Below are 19672 nucleotides of genomic sequence, written 5' to 3' on the forward strand. Positions count from 1 at the left end.
AGGTTGAGCTCGGAGAAACGCCGCCTCCCGCTGAGGACAGGGAGGACAGCGCTGAATCCACTCAAAGTAAGCTACCGTGTGTGTGTGTGTGTGTGTGTGTGTGTGTGTGTGTGTGTGTGTGTGTGTGTGTGTGTGTGTGTGTGTGTGTGTGTGTGTGTGTGTGATGGCAATGCATATCCCTCTGTTAACTGCTTTTACACCTAATATGTTGTATAGTCCAGTGTTTTATTGATATATTCATAGCATTGCTTCTATGTAATGTAGGCCTATTGCTTTAAATGTATGGGATGAAGTGATGTTGTAGGCTATAGGCTACCGGGTCATATTGCTGTTGGTTATGATTAACGTGATGATTATGTGCTGCGCGAATAGAGGAAATATACGTACTGTAGGCTAATAATAATTGTGCCCCCCTATGCATTTCATATGCCCCCCTTCAGACTCAGGTCTGGCGACGGGTCTGCCTATAACCACGCAAAAACACTACAAATGATGTCCAATTGCATCAAGAACCAACATTAAACATCAAGTAAGCCTAGTAGGAAAATAAACGTTCTACTCACAGCAGGTCCAGATGTGGTGGTCCGTTTTACTTCGAAAAGCGTTCGTTACAAGAACTGTCATTTGTCACACAAAACCGGGAAACTCCAACCAAGTTCTGGTTAAACTCCTAAAGTATACATCACCGTACCTGGGAGACGTTAGAGGGTTAGTGGGGAGACCGACCTGCTTAGTTTGGCTTCCTGAGCAGCAGACAGGTAAGTTAGAGATGACTGAGCACGAGTCGCCACAGGTGAACTCATTAGCGCGGAGCGTGGCACTAATTAGTTAAACCACGTGCAGATGCGGCCCAGCGGGTTGCCTTGGTAACGGATATGCGACCACGCAAATACAATCCGCCGCCACGTGTCGCATTCATATATTTATTTATTATAGATTTATGTATCTATATTTATTCATTTATTTATTATTATGATAATAATACGTGAAGCACGACCATCAAGTCATAGAGAACAAGTGTTTGCTTAAAACAACGCAACAATGAAATTCAAACCTTTTATTCTGTATATCTAACTGCCTTAGGGCACATCTCGTTAGCTGAAACAATGTTTTCCCAACACAATAAAAACTGAAACATAATCACATTGACTTTTTTTTATGTAATCATTCCACAATACCTCAATATACCCCATTGCGTGGGCGGTTGGTTGTGCCCTACTTTATCTGTATCGGAAGAGCATGGCTTACATCCCCCCAGATAAACGCAAATTGATCGACATTATTAAATAAGTTTACTTTATTTTATGCATTTGTTTGTTTCTTACACAATTGTATTTGCCACTAGAGGGCGCTGTTGCCTAGTGTTCCAAGGTCGATTCATGTTTGTGGAGACGGCAGCAAACAGGGAACACATTGCATTGATCAATGCACCAGGCAGACAGGTCTATCAGACAAGTGTGCGATTGAGTGTTAGCACAAAAAAATTAATGCTTTAGGAGAGTAACGAATATATTGTAGGACAAGTAGATACACATCCCTGACCCTGACCAGTGACCACCCATAGGAAGAACTGAGAAGGAGCAATATTCTTTACATGCGCACATTTGCGCATTTTGATTCTCCCGATGACACCGCTAGTGGCGGGAATATTCACAACACGGAGACTTTCCGGATCCTGCCTCCTCTCTTTTAACTACACGTTTCTCTGTGTTTGTTTGACTTTTGTTGTAAGTTGAAGCGTTTATTATCAGCTGTCAATTTGGTGGAGTTTGGTGGTTTTGGTGCACGATTTGGAAGCATGTCGGACGCCTTGTCAGAGAATGGGAGCGAGCAGAACGACAGCCAGGAGGAGTTGATGACCCCCGTTGAGCTGATCGCTAAACTGGAAGAAGTATTCTAACATTAAGTTCTATCCTGTACTCATTATAATGGATAACTTTAATGATCACGAGGTTTTGTTATGCCATTTAAACCGAAGATACACTTTATGTCGTTCCAGGCCTGGCTAAACGAAAAGTTTTCCCCTGACTTACTGGAGAACAAATCAGAAGTAGTAGAGTGTGTGATGGAGCAGCTCACCCACATGGTAATGAGAGGAGGTCGACTCATGGTTTCATCAATATAAATAACTTTTGTAAAGACATGGTCGTATGTAGGCTAATCTTTGTCGCAATTGTATTCTTAATTGCAAGCCGAGTTATGTATTCAGGGTTTATTTGCGTATGTTTTGCCTGTGAGGAGTGAGGCAACACGGTCACAAAGGTTATTTGTGGACCCCTGTGCAACAGGAAGACAACCTGCAGCGAGTGAGTAAAGGGGACATGAAGGCCAGCGTTCACCGCATGGAGATCGACCGCATCCGCTTCGTCCTCAGCAGCTACCTGCGCTCCCGCCTTCAGAAGGTCAGTCACCTGTGCACCATCACCTGTGCAGCGGTCACCTATGCACCATCGCTTGGGCACCGTCTCCTGTGCACCTGTCGCCCATCACCTGTGCACCATAACCTGTGCACCACTTGCCTCTATCGGCCTTCCCTGAATGCCGTTAATATCCTCCTCGTTGCTCTGTGTTCAGATTGAGAAGTTCTTCCCTCATGTCCTTGAGAAGGAGAAGTCGAGGGCCGACGGAGACCCCTCCTACCTGTCCCCTGAGGAGTACGCCTTTGCCAGAGAGTAGGTATCGCATGAAGGACTCTGAGCGTTGAAGACCAGAACATTGCTGCTCCGCTGGTAGCTAACGTGCTTTGTGCGTGTTTATCCTTTCCAGATACCTGGCTAACACAGAGACCTACCTGAAGGCCGTAGCGCTGAGACACATGCCCCCCAACCTGCAGGCGGTGGACATGATGAAAGCAGGTACGGCCTCTCCGCGCCTCGTCACAGAGGAATGACCGACTGACTGATATGATGCATTAGGGCCGAGACACACCGAAGCTCAAGGGTAGAGTGTGAAACACATCCTCTCCTGTGAATCAATGACCACGCTGGAGCTGCGGTGGGTTTCGGCCTTTGGACAAAGATTTTGAACCGTTAGTGCTAGTGCAGTTTAAATTTGGCATGGGCACTTTATGAATGTATTCCCTGTAAGTGCCTTTGGATACATCTAATGCCTTCTAGTACAATGTGTTCATTTTTCTTCTGATCTGTCTCCAGTCCCTGAGCCCTGCTTGGACTCCTTTGTGTTTCTGCGCGTGAAGGAGCAGCAGGATAACATCATGGTGGAGCCCGAGACAGACGATCAAAGGTTCAGTCACTGCCTCCCTCACTGCCTCCCTCACTGCCTCCCTCACTGCCTCTATCACTGCCTCTATCACTGCCTCTATCACTGCCTCTCCCTGTTGTTGTTTGGGCACTGCTGTCTGTGTACACTAGGGGGCGATGTTTACACGTGGTTCTGTTTTGATGCTGGTTCTGTACCTTCTCCCCTCCAGAGAGTATGTGGTGGACCTTGACGTAGGTTCTCAGCATCTGATGCGGTACAGAACCATCGCACCACTGGTTTCCACTGGAGCTGTGCAGTTAATTTAATGGACATGGTGGGTAACTAGTGTCATAAAATGTGCAGACATTTTATTTCTTCATAGTTATTTCCCTCTTCTATGCGTCCCTTATGTGGACATGTTTTATATTTCGCGTTCATTTTATCGTTAGTTCAGATTCTTGCGAAATATTGTCATTTCCAATCAAAGGAAATATTGCAATATTTCTCAATGGCTCTACTGCAACCGTGGAGTCAATATTAATTGTTGGCACATAAAGGAAACCTGGAGACCGGGCATAGACCATTATGAAGGTCGAATTATCGTACTGAGAAAAGACTTGAATATATATATATATATATTAGGTTAACTTTATTTTATATAGTGCTTTGCTTACACTCAAGGATGCTTTACAGAGGCAGTAAAGGTCAATATTAAAATCAATATGTTTCAAACAATTATTTTTGAGTTTGAAAATATGATGCAATTAGCATTTCTCTCCAAAAAACTTTTAACGGAGAACTTTGAAATTTCCCCTTTAAAAAATTACAAAAAAAATGATTAATTGAACAGTCCTAGTACAAACATAGTATACAGATGGGACAGTTGACTGGAAGATGAGGACAGAAGCCTGAATCATACTTCCGGTTTTGCTTCTAAGAGTCTACCCCTTTCATTGGTCGATGACCAGTGTGTACGCCTTACTCCTCCCAGAGTGTTGCGTCGCATCTGCCTTCTCTGCGGGGGTTCTCGGCAATTGAACACTGATTGGTCGAGCTGTGACAATGCGCAGTGTTTCGTTTTGTGTCGACAACCAGGCACAAAAATTAAAATGACGATAATGAAAAGAACGTCCCCGGCCAAATCGAAACAAGAGGGTTCAGCATTTTGGGGCTATCACCATCTGAGTGCTCTGGCTACAAGCAGCCCAGTGCCAGGGGACCTAAGACTGGGGGGGGGGGGCTCAGAGGGGTAAGACGGGCCTGGCCATGGAGGGACTCGCATTACACAACATTACAGAGTTGTGTAATGGTGAGGAGTATGAATAGTAGTTTACGGGATGCAGAAGCCAAGGTAGCTTTCGGAGAACAGGGCTGAATTGAGAGGATTCTCTTGTGTCTGCAGAACTTGAGTTTCATAAGTATTTTGACCGGAGTAAACTGACGAGGGTGTTGGTAATGGATGCGGGATTCAAGTAACAAATGGATGAATTTCTTGGCAACTTGCAGAGAGATGGACGGTTGGTAGCAGATTTCGTGACGGGGTTAAAATGGGATTGAAAGGAGGGTCTAAAAGTGGGCCATGGTTACTCACAGGTGTGGAAGTGGTGACTAAAATGGCAGTTATGAAACGTGGGAGTGTGTGTGGGTGACCGCTGCTTTGATCAGCCTCACCTGGCTGCATCTAATTAAACTCTAACACCTAATGCACATTGAGTAATCAGAATAAACCAGCAGTCCACTCTCCACACACACCCAGGGAGATCTCCTAGATTGCAACATGGAGCACCAGGCCATGTATCATTTTCAACAGACCTTTGCAATAAACCGGTCTTTCAACACCACCGCCCTGCGTCCTTTTGTCTGGAGGAGCCCAATAGAAGTCACCTCGGTGGCGGGTAGCGTGGACTTTGTTACATTGGGCACCAGTGTTACAAATTCCATGCTACACGCCAGGTAGCATGGACGCTTGGTTTGTTGAAAAATGATCAATGGCCTGGTTCTCTATGTTGCCATGTGAGTGTGTGTGTGGTGAGGGCTGGTTTAACCTGTGCTCATTGATTTCTCACCATGCAACCGGTGTGCCGCCTCACACAGCCCCAGAGTCCAATCAGACTCGGCCAGGTGAGGCTGTCGGATCTTTCTTGACCCAATAGAGCTTTGGGCATATTCATATTCTTTCGGGTTTATAGAACGATTGTCAACTCATTTGCTTACGTGGTTGTCCACTCTGGGTCATTTGTTCTCTTGTTTTGTTTCCTCTTTAGGTTTTTCTTTCCTTGTGAATATTCCCGGCCTGAAGAACGTGTATGAACAGCTCCTGAGGGATAAAGTTACAGACTGATTGAGAGCTCAGTCTCCTCCAGATTCTCTTGAGCAAACACATCTGTGTAGGATGGATAAAGTACATGGCATTCAACAACATTTAATAACCATATTTTAAAGGTCACTTTTTGCGTTTGGCTTTTATCACGAAATAACTTGAAATTTGTTTATTTAATGTATTGCGTAATGGCGAGCTGCATCACACCACTGGAGGGTAGGGTGACTGTTGCATCTCCGAGTGCAGTACGTGCAAAGAAGCACACAGCCAGATAATTTTGATTGTAGGATCCTTACTACCCTATCACAACCAATGACGATTACCAGATAGGTAGACCAACTTTCCTGCTCAATCTCTGTATATTTAATTGCACTTTTGCAAACTAACTCCATTGTAACAATTGTGAATGGTTAATTATTCCTTGTTAAACGGGCATTTCTTTAAATCAGTCTCTGTGAGCCTCCATTTCATAACAGTTGGGAAGCGTGCAGTCGTTACTTCATCACAAAATGTGCTACGAGAATATAATTAACCTCAAAGTGACTGGTAGGGAGGCTACAAGCCCACCTCGGTATTTATAGCTGAACTCTGTCATGCAGCAACACAGATCACCTTGCAGTGTCAAGTGAGGGTCTTGGCGTAAGGGAACCAGGACCTCAAACTATACCGGGTTCCCCTATCTTCAGAGCGGCTTAATTAGTGAGCGGTGCTTTTGACAACAGACCAGGGATGGATTACCTCCCAGCGGCCCTGAAGCCCAAGCCTCCGTGCTACCAATTCAATATTGTCTCTACAACATGTTACCTACTGATATCTTAATGGGGCCCGAAAGCCATCTAACATTGGTTATATTATGTAATTTGTCTCAATAGGGCCCCCAATCATATGCCACGGGTTGTGGCAATTCATGAATAGGGTTAGAAATGTAATATAGGGCCCTGAAACACTGGTAATGTTAGTCACTCTTGGTATCTGAAAGGGGCCCCTCAATCAAATTGCATGGGATTTGATATGTCATGTCTTGGGGGGGCTCCTCAACCACAGGTTATGTTGTCAATCAAATAACGTGGGGTATTAAATGTCACGCCCCCCTTTATCTGCTTCATCAGTCTGCTGTCCGCAGCAGCCCCTGTTTCCGACGATGCAGCGCAATCATACAGGACAGATTTATGGGGTCCTCGTGTGGCGGGGGGGGGCCCTTTTCTCACCGCCTGGGCATAATCCGTCACTGACAGAGGAACTCGACAGCTGTACTCAGGAGGATTGCCCCCCCTCTGCAACAGAGGACTGACGAAAACAGCGCTATCATTAGGAGAGTGGCCAAGAGGCTGAATGCTTGGACGGAGGCCAGGAAGTCAGTAATACCAAGGGTCAGACCACAGACGTTTGAAAGTCTGGGACCTGTGAAATGCCACCAGCACCCAAAGGAAACGTCCAAATAAGAGCTTTCAGGGTCTATTCTCAGTGCCTGTTCTGAAACAACATGGTATTGAATGAGGACATCTGTTTTCGGAGTATACAAAGAAATATGTTCTATATTCAAGCAAAACTGAATAAAAAGGTAGTTATCTAAAGTCTGGTTTGAGTTATTATTTTATACCACGAGTCATGGTTATTTGGCTGGGTGAGTAGGGCAAAGGGGTGGAGCAGTGTTGCAGTATAAATAGCAGGAGGAGCAGGATGTGTAACTCAGCAGGACTACAGGCACCCTCTACAACTGGTGACCTTACAACTCCTTCAAGTAAGTAGCCTTTACCTCGGCCGTATAGTAAAGTACAGATCAGACATGATTGGTAAATATAGCCCAATGAATGCCAGGTTAACCTTTCTCCCGTGCAGATGATGGTCCAACCGGCCTTACGACATGGAACCAACAGGAAGATGACAGACACAACGTAAGAAACAATCATTTTCTGATGTAACCAAGGATTCCACTTTTGGCAATATATCGGCAATGTATTACTTTTTGGTATTTTTTAGATAAATTAGTGTAATTTTGCGGATGAGGATTAGGGTCACAAGCATTATTATTTTGGGCATTCTGAGTTTAAAGTTTTCTTCTCTGGTCAGATCCCCGTCCCGCAATGGGACTCTGAACTTGGTTCATACAGGTAGTGTAATGGGAAGATTATATTCTCATATTCTGTTTCTCTAGATGCAATTGGTTGATTATGCCTTTTTGCTGACACCCTTGGGGTGGTATAGGGTCAAAGTGTCCAACTTGGAAGTCACCACTAAGGGGCATCATGATTGTCAATGATCAAATCAAATAATGTTTACTTAAAGGAAAGAGTTTCCTGTAATCTCATGAAGAAGAATGCATAAGGGGATCTCTACTCCCTCATGACCGGTATACCCCGGGCACAAAGGTTAACGTTAGGAACAGTTAGGTCGGCTTACATGATGAAGTGGAAACAATATATGGATTTTTCCATCACACATGTGTGGAGCAGAGCTTTTCTCAGCATTTCCGAAACCTGTGCCACTCAATAAGAAGTCCTTGCTTTTGCCAATGTATTGGACTTCTCCTTGCAGAGTGCTTATAGAGACGCAGGGCGAACTCCCTTCTGAGGCCTCAGATTATTATGTTTGTTGTATGTTTATTAATTAAATATCTTACCCTAATTGTTATAAATTCGGATTACTCTTTATTCTTTTAGATAGAAACAGTTTAGACAGAAATGATCGACGCGGTCCAAAATTCCCACCACAACCTTCTTTCGCCTCTCAGATTAAAGTCAAAATCCGACTTCAATCTCAGAATTCTGACTTTATTCTCATAACTAAAAATATCCCATGTGGCCATTTATATACATCTGTATAATTTTGACTCATAGTGTTACCAAATATTTTAGGTTTGATATTCGAACGTTATACAAATGCTTCCTTTGAATAGACCTCAATGAATGTTAAACTGCCTGAATGTTAACTGGTCTGAATGTTAGCTGATTGAGGATGATATTCTCCATGTGGTTCACCGTCCTCTTCCTTCCTCTTGCAGGGCCCTGCCCGAGGTCATCCTCGGCTCCAGGGCCCAGAGAGCCGGCCTGATGGAGATCGCGGTCCGGCTGTGCTTGAACCAGCGTCAGGAGCTGTGTCCTCACGTCTGGGTGCCCATCCTGAAGCCCCAGCGGCCCTGCATCCGTCCGCCGCCCAAAACACTGTGCCCAGAATACGTAGACCCCCTGCTGTCCTTAATCATGGAGGACATATTACTAGATGACGACGACGATGACGATTACAGCGCCGGGGTGCCGGTCAAAAACAAGCGCGTGGTTTTCGCCGACTCCAAGGGACTGTCTCTGACGGCCGTGCGGTTGTTCTCTGAGGACCAGGACTCGGAGCGTTTCTCCCTACGGCCCCCGGGCCCCCCGCCCTCGCTCCAGCGGCTGGGAGCCGTCATCAAGCCCGTCCTGTCGACGGACGAATGCTACAGCTGCACGGTTGCCACCTGCTGCCCAGGGACGAGGCTTCAGCTGGACTTCCCCCAGCCGTCAGCGGACTTCCAGGCGCTCCGAAGCCGGCTGGCCCGGGACATGGTGGTGCTGGAGAGCTGCGCCGTCCTTACGGAGTCGGCTGTCCTGCGGGGCACGGCGCGAGTCAAGAATGTCAGCCTCCACAAGGATGTGCGCATACGCGTCACGTTCGATTCCTGGCAGAGCTACAGAGACGTGCCCTGCACGTACTTGCCGACACGGTACGGCGGCCCGCAGACGGACATCTTTGAGTTCATCGTCCCCGTGCCAAAAGTGCTCGACGCCAAGAAAAGGATCGAGTTCTGCTTGAGCTATCTGCCCGACGGGCACAGCCAGCCGTTCTGGGACAACAACGAGGGACAGAACTACGGCGTGCTCATCTGCGTGAGCTCCCATCGGTGTCCAGGCAGGACTGCCACGCCACGCATAAACTACTGAAGCGACCACTGAATTAAATGATAATGAGCTTCAATTAAAGAAAATACTGACTGGGTGCCCCGAGGGTTCACCGGGTAGAGCTCGAACCATTAAGGCCCAGTCCTTACTGCAGCGACCGGGGTTCGATTCCTAGCCGTGGTACTTTGCTGCATGTCTTCCACTCCATCTCTCATACCTTCTGGTTTATCTCACTCTACAATAAAGAGGATAAAGTCTAAAAACAAAAAAATAACTGACTACTGCTTCCATTGGCTTGAGTGGGTAATGAAACGTTTATGACTGTATTTTACTTTTGTGATTTTTATAGAGATTATCTTTAATGACTGCAAGTTGTTTCTTAAAGGGGACATATTATACAGATTTGTCCTTGTACCCACATTCTCGTTCTTATTATAAATAACCATTATCTATTCAATTCATGAACTATGGTTAAAGGGGACATATTATACCACCAGGTGTGAGTGTGATTAGCCTAATGGTTAGGCCTGTTTATAATAAGAACGAGAATGCGGGCACAAGGACAAACTGGGTTTTATCAGGAGGGTGGCTGGCATCTCCTTTAGAGATAGGTTGAGAAGCTCAGCCATCCGTGAGGAACTCAGAGTAGAGCCGCTGCTCCTCTGCTTAGATTATATCTCAACAGTGGCCTGGGAGCGCCTCGGGATCCCCCCATCAGAGCTGGTCAACGTGGCACGGGAAAGGGAAGACTGGAGACCCCTGCTACAGCTGCTGCGTCCACGACCCGACCCCGGATAAGAGGTTTTTAGGATGAGGATGAGGATTTATAAAATTAAAACACTAGCAGTTTAAATTTCCTCATAAACTACAGAACGGAATCCCAGCTGTTATGGCATGAATAAAATGAGGATGTGGGTCATTCCCATTACAGTGAATATGAAGAATGAAGAAGAATGACTATATATATATAACTATAATTATGAATTGAAATATGCATTCCTGGTTCCTCAAAGTTTGGAGTGTTTATAACCCACGTGATTTTACATTACAACATGAATATACAGCAGGTGCAAGGGGCAACACATCAATGCAAATTTCTAAATCAAAAGCAGAGGTCTTAAATAATTGTGAAAGTGGTAAAAAGAAAAGTACAATAATGATCTTACATAAAGCCTAGTTCTGACATGACTAAAGAGTCACACAGGTAGACATGTATAATACCAGTGGTATAGGAGCAGCCAGAAGGACGCAGGGAAGTGCATTACACAATGTAAACATAAACCGTTCTAGTCTGGGAAGACAAAGAGGTCCACGGGGAACCTTTTGGGCTCCGTTCTAATCGTGTTCCCAGTGTTTCACACTATTCAGTACGGGCTCTGCCACCACCAGCCCTGGGCATTGTTCAGTGGTAGAGTGCAGACAGTAGACCCGCCCTCCCATGCTACTGTGTCCGCCTACTGTGTCCACTCAGCGCCCTACGCTGATGTTGCACACCTTGCAGCTGGGGTCCTTCTTGGCGTTGGCCGTGGTCAGACTCATGAGCTGGTGGTGCCCGCTGATCTGCTCCACCGTGCCTGTCTCCAGATGCAGCGGCTCCGTGTACAGCACCTCCAGGATCACGTCGCTGGCGTGGCAGAACAGGGGCTCCTCCCCCGGCGCCTCGGGGGCGATGCACGTCAGGAAGGGGTTGGACGAGAGGTCCAGCTTGGGCAGCCGACCGCGGCAGAAGTTGTCCCCGTCTGAGCCGCCGGGGGCCAGCACCAGCACCACGTAGTGGTACGCCGTGTACATGCAGTAGAAGTCCGCGAAGTAGAGGCTGGTGTTGGCGTCCAGCAGGCTTCCTGCGGGGACCTGGAAGCGCAGGGACCCGTAGGGGGAGTCCTTAGGGGGGAGGCCCGTGTCGAACTCGGTGTTGCAGCTGAGGAAGACCCCGCTCAGCTTGCCGTTGATGGGGGAGCCGTGACTCCCGCTGTTGTCCTTCAGTGAAGGTCGCATGAGTCCTCCGCACTCGCTTCTAATCATCAGAGACAGGGAGAAGCGCTTGAAGGTCAAAGGCGGCTGCTGTCGATGTAATGGTAGATAGTTCCTACATCATGCACTCAAACATGATCGTTATGGTCGACACGCACTCACCTGACGTTTTCAAAGTAGTCCGGGTGCTGGTTGCGGTAGAACACAGAGAACTTCAGCAGCCTCCCGGTGGAGCCAGAGGCCTTGTCCAGCAGCTGCTGCAGATGCTCCATGGCGTAATCTGCAGAGTCAGACGTGTGGATAGAAAACAGGTCATTATCATTAGGCGACATATTCAGACATTTCAATATCAATTGACGCTTTTATCCAAAGCGACTTACAATAAGTACATTTGTCAGAAGAAAGAGAAACAATATATATCTCTGATAAGATGCTTCACAATGCTAAGTACCATTTTTAAGTGCAAGGACGTACAACATACAATATCAGTAACAACTTTCACAATTTACTATTGTGTTACATTCCTTGTGTTCATGTGAAAAACAACACTTTGGGCCACTGCCCAGACTCATCACATCAGTGGGTTGTCGTAGTCCTACAGCAGGCTAGACATCAAACAAGGTCTCTAGACTTCAAATGACCTACAGTTACAGTCCCATGTCCACTACCTCCTGTGCAGAACTCCACCACCTGACTCCACTCTGAGACCTGGTAGTCGCCGTCGGCCTGTCTGATGGCGGTCTGCACCGCAACGCAGTACTCCGTCCGGGGGCTCAGGAACCAGTGGCCTCTCACGGCCATGGGGAGGGGCACCGCTTTGGCCACCAGCTTGGTCGGCACGTCCTGAACAGACAGACAGACACACAAACAAACACATCACCTTCACCAGACTACAGGCGGAAGGGGTTATTGAGAGATGAAAATGCATAAAAAAGTGCTCTGATAATCCCAACCCACCCACGTATACACACACACACACACACACACACACACACACACACACACACACACACACACACACACACACACACACACACACACACACAAATACAGACACAAAAACACACACACACACACACACACAAATACAGACACAAAAACACACACACTTTATTTTTCCTGTTGACAACCCTCTCTTAAGCTTTTAAGTAGTGTTCTTCCACAAACCACATTTCAACAGCTCTTAGCCTTGTTTTCAACACAAACCCGGTGTTACGCCCAGCCAATCAAATCAGATGCTTTGTTTTGTCCCTGACTTGTGCGGCATGGCTCATTACAGCAAGCTCAGAGGACCAATATCCATGGCAACATGGCTGATGCAACTCCACTGTGTGTCTCGTTTCGTATTAGAGCAAGAGGCAGAAGTCATTCAATCTATAATCGTTGTGAATGGCGCCCTCATCTCTGCACCTCATGAACGGCAAAGTCAATAGTTCACCATGATGATTGGCACTTATATTGTGACATGAAAACCAAAGAGAAATGAAAATAATGAAAATAATGTTAGGTTCTACAATTTGAGTCTATTGTCTCAGGAAGTAAAAAGACCGGAAGGATATGAATAGGCCTACATGTTGAATTATGTTTTCAATAAAGTGAGTGGAATTGCGATAATATTTTTTCTCGTAGGCCTACATATTTTAAGCTGAGGCCTTTGGTATTTATAGTTGAACACAATTTGCTTAATATGCACAGAATGTGCCAAAACTATTTCTGCAGAAGCTGTGTTGCTGCAGTAGATTTATGTCAGCTCGACTCCATTTGAGCAAAACATTGCTTGCATGAGTCAGTGGCCCGAAGCTGTTGACTGCACATGTTCCACTATGCCTTCATTGGAAGTGACTGCGAGGGAACATCCATTATTCCAGAGTTGACTCAGGCAAAAAAGTGTTTTTATATGTGTGGATGATCACAACGCTGCACAGCTCGTCCACATGGCCAACCAAACCATTTAAAAGGACGTCTTGTTCGTCTCATTATGGGGAAACCGGAAGAGAAGACATTAAAACGTCATTAACGAACAGACAGTTGTTGTTATTTGAGCCATCCATGAGGACTGTTTGTGGAGTCATATCATAGATTGAACTGACGTGTGCGCTTTGTTGTTTTGGCCTCTCATTTCTTTAGGTCTTATGCTGATTCCTATGGTACCATGAACTCTGTCGTGTTTGAGATGTAGTGACAGCCATGATGGATGTTTTTATTGTTCCTTGCCTCACTTGTTCACCTGCTCGAAGGCTTGATGCTAACGTCTGACGTGAAAATCTAAGCTGTGGAGCAGCTGAGAAGAAGGTCTACAAAGTCCCACTGCTACCCCTGGATGGTGCTATGGAAAGACCTTCTGTTTGAAGCTAGGGACAGACCCTCTTTTTGAAGATACAGACCCTGTGTCTGAAGCTAGGGACAGACCCTGTGTTTGAAGCTAGGGACAGACCCTGTGTTTGAAGCTAGGGACAGACCCTGTGTTTGAAGCTAGGGACAGACCCTGTGTTTGAAGCTAAGGACAGACCCTGTGTTTGAAGCGGTTGGGGTCGCGGCTCTCCTTGCGGCTCAGGTCGATGAAGAAGTGTGTGGCACGCGCCGTGTCCTCCGGGGTCATGTCCCACCCAATGCGGAACGAGTCGCAGGTCACCTCGCAGATCTGGATGTTGTGTGGGGTGCAGAGGGGCGTCTCCATGGCTTCAGTCTGCTGCACACAGGGAGACACAAAGAGAGAGGACGGCTCAGTGGCTAAACGGGATCAGAAACCATTTGAACAACCAGCGCTGTCTGTCATCAAAAGAGATTGAAATTGCGTCTGGCCGTGTTTGTGTGGGAATTGCAGAGCAGCTTTTATAAGAGTTCTGCAGACTGAATCCAATTAACCTTTTACAGATGGAACTTTGTGTGGCCACGTTATCTACAAGCGTTTTTTAAATGATGCCCCTCCTTCAGCCTCCCCTCCTCTCCCTCCACTCCCCTCTCTCCCCTGTCACCCATCCTTGCCCTCCCCTCTCCCCCCTCCCTCTCTCCCCTCCCTCCTAGCCTCCCTCTATCCCCTCCTCTCTCTCCAATCCCTCCCCTTCCCTCTCTCCTCTGCCACCTTCGCCTCCCCTCCCTCCCCTCCCTTCCCCCTCTCTCCCCTCCCTCCCCCTCCCCTCTCTCCCCCCTCCCCTCCCCTCTCTCCCCCCTCCCCTCCCTCTCCTCTCCCTTCACTCCTCTCCCTCCCCCACCCCCTCTCTCTCTCCCTTCTCTCCCCTCTTTCTCCCCTCCCTCCATCCTTCCCGTCTCCTCTCTCCCCTCCCTCCCCACCCCTCCCTCCCTTCCCCTCTCTCCTCTCCCTCCCCCTCCTCTCTCTCTCCCTCTCCTCCCCTCCCTCCTCTCTCTCCCCACCTTCCCTCCCCTTTCTCCCATCCCTCCCCCGTCTCTCACCTCCCCTCCTCTCTCTCCTATCCCTCCCTACCCCCCTTCCATCTCCGCTCTCCTCTATTCTCTCCCTCCCCTCCCCTCTCTCCTCTCCCTCCCCCCTCCTCTCTCTCCCTACCTCCCCTCCCCTCCCATCCCTTCCCTTTCTCTCCTCTCCCCCCTTCCTCCCCTCTCCTTCCTCCCTCCCTCACCTCCTCTTCCCCCCCCCCCTCTTCCTTGCCCTCCTCTGACATTTCCCCGTCCAATAACAAGCGGCGCCCCTGCCCACTGACTGGCCCTGAGCCGGGCCAGTGTATTCTGTAATCCACCTACCAGCTGTCTCCTGGCAACCAGCGCCGCTCTGTTGCTGTGCCTTGGGCATGTATGGCGGAGAACCGCTCCACACTCGTCCGCTGATCCTCCTCTGGGATTCAAACCGTACACAGGGCGGTGGAAACAAAAAGGCAACTCTGAACTCGAGATGGGGAGAATGGGAAGCGGTGAAAACTTTCCGGCTCAACGGTTGCTAGGCAGGGAGCCCGTCTCCCAGAATTGCGCATTGGGTTTTGAAACAGTTGAGCGAGCTTTAAGCCTTTTCGGCTTTAAGGCTTGTTCCCCAGATTTAGGTTTGGCGATACGGGACCGACTTAAGGGCATCGATACGACGCATGGTGGTACGTGGGTCTGTTATCCTCCTGTCCATCGCCAGAGCCGGGGGCTGCGGTTCAGCACACACAGCCTTGGGGCAGGACAGCACAATATCTATCGGTCAGGGTATTGGAAGAATTAGCTGTCACCTGCGCCCTCCTGAGATTGATGGCTGCCCTTCAGCTGTATAGTAACGAGCAGCAGCAGGTTCTTCCCTGCGACAAATGCGCTTCTGCTGTCATTTCCCAGATATTCCCAGCTTTGAAATATGTTCCTGTGATATCGCAATAATCCCTCTCTCTCCCCCCCCTCCTCTCTCTCTCTCCCCCTCTCTCTGCCCTCCACCTCTGTCCCCTCTCTCCACCTCTCTCTCCCCTTCCCTCTCTCCCTCTCTCTCTCTTCCCCCTCCTCTCTGTCTCCCCCTCTCTCTGCCCTCCACCTCTGTCCCCTCTCTCCAACTCTCTCTCTCCCCTTCCCTCTCTCCCTCTCTCTCACTTCCCCCTCTTGCTCTCTCTCTCTCTCTCTCTCTCTCTCTCTCTCTCTCTCTCTCTCTCTCTCTCTCTCTCTCTCTCTCTCCCCTTCTCTCCCCCCCCTCACCCTCTCTCTCTCTCCCTCTCTCTTCCCTACTCTCAAGCGCTCTCTCCCTATCTCTCTCTCTCTTCCTCTCTTCCTCTCTCTTCCTCTCTCTCGCTCTCTCTCTCTCTCTCTCTCTCTCTCTCTCTCTCCCCTTCTCTCCCCCCTCACCCTCTCTCTCTCTCTCTCTCTCTCTCTCTCTCTCTCTCTCTCTCTCTCTCTCTCTCTCTCTCTCTCTCTCTCTCTCTCTCTCTCTCTCCCTCTCTCTCTCTCTCTTGATTTTGTGATGTTGTCACTCCAAACTATCCCCCCTGTATGTTTTAACAGCAGAACACTCAACTATCACGTCACCACACAAGAAGCCCATTCTCCATCGTTGCCCGCCCAAGCACGCAGAGCATATGAGTGCAGGGCGCCTTAGACCATGCTTCTAGCTCACACACACACACAACACACACACACACACACACACACACACGGCTACAATCAGACCATAAGGGTCATTAGCTGCCTTGTTTGGTTGCAGTCTGCGTGTGCGGTCTGCATCGGTGCGTCGGGATGGAGAGGCCTGGCTCCGCCTGGCCGGGGGCCGACGGTGAACGAGGTGTCAGAGCCCTGTGACCGGCGGGGCTGCAGCAGCTCATTAAAACTCTGTCAACTGTGAAATGTGTGCGCTAGCTTGCTCTTCACTGGGAGCCAACGGAGGGAGAGCCCTGCTGTTTTCCCAAACACACACTCATGGCTCGCACGCACACAGACACGTACAATGCACGCGCTCACACTCACATAGTTGCGTACACACGCGCATGCACAAACACACACACACACAGGCTCACACGCACACACACAAACATGCATACAGACCCTGAAATACACATATGCTCACGTGCACACTCATGCATGCTCACACTCCATGGGTCACTTTCGCAGCTGCTGTTCCCTCTCATCTGGGTGTCTCTCTGAAAAGGAATATGGGGCAAGGAAGCTCTCTCAGAAGACATCAAAGCCCCCCATCTCTATGCATGTGTTCCACTTTCGGCTCCGCATTGGAACAGTTGAAAGAAACAATGGCACAATCAATGCCTCGCATTTCATTTGCACGCTTCGACAGCGTCATTTATAAACCCGTTTGGGAAACTTTGGACTGAGCCCACTAATCGTGAAAAAAGAATGGATTACACAGTTCATTGATCTAAAATGGTAATATAGTTTACACAGCAATGCTAAAAATAGACTGCTTGAGAGAAAATGAGTGGATTGTCAGTTTATTTCCTTGCCAGAAAAATAGATTAAAATGCTTGGGTCGTCAAAACACACGACATGTGTGCAGATAGCCCATTATTAAACACATATGGGGAATATAACAGAGATATAGACATGGTGTTCTCCACAGATATGAGAATGGATAATTCATCAATTATAAATGAAGTCTAATCATCAGGCACTTAAGAGAATAGTCTATTGTAATGGACTTCATAGAAATGAAACATTCACATCAGCCAAGAAGCAAAACAGATTCACTTACTTGCGAGGTGAGATAATGTCCTAAAGATAATCTTCAAATGTATCTTATATTTTGTATTTATTCGGAGTGAGGAACTCAAATATTAGATAAATACAACCTCACTTGCAGTAAGTCAAATAATAAACACTTAAAATAAAGAAAACGATTATATTCAAAAACCAAATGTAAAAGGTTGCCTACCTGGATGGCTGGATGGGTGAAGAGATGTGCGGGTGAAGTCACGGAGCTGAGATGTAACAGCGTCCTCTCCCCTTCCCGTACCTGCTCCCTCTAATGCTCCTCCACTGCAGTCGATGACAGATCTCCAAGGGAAACCGATCAGGAGGTGAAACCAACACTCAGCCTCCCCTCCGACCCGCGCTCCTTCTCTCACTGTTTTTCTCTCGCTCTTTTTCCCCTCGCCCTCTCTTTCCCTCTCACTCTTCCTCCTTCTCCCTCCCCCTCTCCCTTTCTCTCCCTCACACCCTCGATCTCTCTTTCTATCTGGCTCGCTTCTGCTCTTCCTTTCTCTCCCTCCCTCTCTTACTCTCTCTCTCTCTCTCTCTCTCTGCTACTCTCTGACTCTCACGCAAACAAACACTCTCTTTTTTTGTAACGGTCTCCCTCTCTTTCTCTCTCACTCCCTTCTTTTCACAAACACACTGCCTCCGACTCCTGCTCCCCGTGCACGTGTCATACGGACCTAGACCAATACCCACACACACAACTTACCCCCCCCCCCCCCCTCCCTCCCAGTATCTCTTTGGCTCGGGGCTAAGATGAGGATGTTTGCTAGTCTATCATGTAGCCATGCCGACTAAACTGAGATCGACTGAATCCTACACGCCACAGTGCTGCCGCGGTACGCACCACGAGCGGTGCCTGGGCCGCTGCCAGGAGGCATAGGTCACTCCATTAGCAACCAACTCATTCACGGCTGAGATGGTGTGTGTGTGTGCACGGGCCCTGAGTGCCCTTCTAAATGGCATGCACTAGGAGGTTATGGTAAGGAAGTGGGAGTGTGGGTAATGGACCCAGCCGTCCTGCAGTGCATCAGTATCAGTATCACGGAAGCTTTATTGCCCGTTAAGGTCACACGTGCAACGTTGTTTTTGTTTTCTGATCAGTTCCCTGAAGGAAAAGAGAATGCAGCAGCATGGCCCGGATCTACAATGCACATCGTTGGAGACTGGAGAGTGAAAACAACAAACGCACACAGGATGGGATGCCATATGGACCCACTCCATGGGGGATCTGCCACTGGCCGTGGGGAGGAGTCTAACGTTGAATGAGTCCACTCAGCAGATTCCCCCTACAGCATTTGAAAGTGTTTTGACCCCCATCAGGATGTACGAATGAAACCATTCCATTGGGTTTACATAGGATTAAGAAATACCCTTTCTAGATTATGGGTTCTTAATCTGGCGATTAAACAGGCATACCAAATGTATTTAGGATTCAATAAGTAATAATGTATACAGTACACCAAATATGTATTTTTTTGGAGCAGAGGGGATATTGCAGTCTAAAGTTTGTAGTCTGAAGGCCATATTTGTTGGCTGAAGTTTCTGAGGTCACGTGTGAATGGAGATAAGATGAAGTTTAAACAGGTACGGTGAGAGAATGAGGAGACGGTGCAGTGTGTGTAGGAAATGGTCTTGGTATCATTCAAAGCTACCATGGGTGTTACACTCATTATACAGAACAGCAATTTCCTCAAAGGGTAATTCATTTGCAATCATCCATCATTAGACACACTGTGACAGCTACAAGGTCGCGTGAAGTTGGAGGCAGGGGGCGCGTGTCTACAGATTCTACATGCAGGAGTTTTTTTCAGTAAGTAATTTTAATCGGTAGATGTACCCACTCGAAAAATGCATACAAGACCTAACCCTTATTTTGTTTATCTACAATTTTCATGCTGGCATTTTTGAAGCAGCGACATTCAATGTATTCCCAATTTGTGTGCTTTTCTGTATCCTTTCTACTTTTAGTGTTAGCACAGTCATGGATCATGGATAAAAAAGGCTTTATGTTGAGCCTTATGGTTAATTATCAGTTAACTTTAATGATGTTAGGTTGACGAATTTTTCTAAATCTAAATGTTTCCTTCATAAATACTCTTTATCGATTACTTCTAACCATATTTGCATGCTTAGGGATTTATATTATTACATAATATTTACGTGGTGACCGAGG

At 47.6% G+C, this 19672-nt stretch overlaps 3 protein-coding genes across 7 annotated transcripts; 2 read left to right on the plus strand and 1 right to left on the minus strand.

The window, feature by feature from the left end:
• Nucleotides 1-1570: 1570 nt before the first annotated feature.
• On the plus strand, nt 1571-7095 carry gins4 (GINS complex subunit 4 (Sld5 homolog)). Its single transcript, XM_060054962.1, has 8 exons — nt 1571-1891; nt 2000-2086; nt 2289-2402; nt 2575-2672; nt 2767-2855; nt 3153-3243; nt 3431-3535; nt 5466-7095. The coding sequence occupies exons 1-7, from the start codon at nt 1799-1801 to the stop codon at nt 3525-3527; spliced, it is 669 nt and encodes a 222-aa protein (XP_059910945.1). The 5' UTR covers nt 1571-1798; the 3' UTR covers nt 3528-3535; nt 5466-7095.
• Nucleotides 7096-7224: 129 nt separating this feature from the next.
• On the plus strand, nt 7225-9671 carry ppp1r3c2b (protein phosphatase 1 regulatory subunit 3C2, duplicate b). Of its 2 annotated transcripts, XM_060054961.1 has the most exons (3): nt 7248-7266; nt 7340-7416; nt 8523-9671. In XM_060054961.1, exons 2-3 carry the CDS (start codon nt 7361-7363, stop codon nt 9433-9435), a joined length of 969 nt encoding a protein of 322 aa, XP_059910944.1. In that variant the 5' UTR covers nt 7248-7266; nt 7340-7360; the 3' UTR covers nt 9436-9671. The 2 variants fall into 2 exon arrangements, with proteins under 2 accessions (XP_059910943.1, XP_059910944.1); XM_060054960.1 differs by having other exon boundaries at nt 7225-7416.
• On the minus strand, nt 8883-18187 carry LOC132460000 (phytanoyl-CoA hydroxylase-interacting protein). 4 transcript variants are annotated; one of them, XM_060054959.1, is made up of 6 exons: nt 17675-18187; nt 15082-15172; nt 13874-14050; nt 12033-12207; nt 11527-11644; nt 8883-11407 (listed from the first exon to the last, which is right to left on the minus strand). In XM_060054959.1, exons 3-6 carry the CDS (start codon nt 14039-14041, stop codon nt 10861-10863), a joined length of 1008 nt encoding a protein of 335 aa, XP_059910942.1. In that variant the 5' UTR covers nt 14042-14050; nt 15082-15172; nt 17675-18187; the 3' UTR covers nt 8883-10860. The 4 variants fall into 4 exon arrangements, with proteins under 4 accessions (XP_059910942.1, XP_059910940.1, XP_059910941.1 ...); XM_060054957.1 differs by having other exon boundaries at nt 13874-14053; XM_060054958.1 differs by lacking the exon at nt 15082-15172.
• Nucleotides 18188-19672: the final 1485 nt, after the last annotated feature.

This window comes from Gadus macrocephalus, chromosome 6 (genome assembly GCF_031168955.1).
Source record: "Gadus macrocephalus chromosome 6, ASM3116895v1".
Classification (NCBI taxonomy): Eukaryota; Metazoa; Chordata; class Actinopteri; order Gadiformes; family Gadidae; genus Gadus; species Gadus macrocephalus.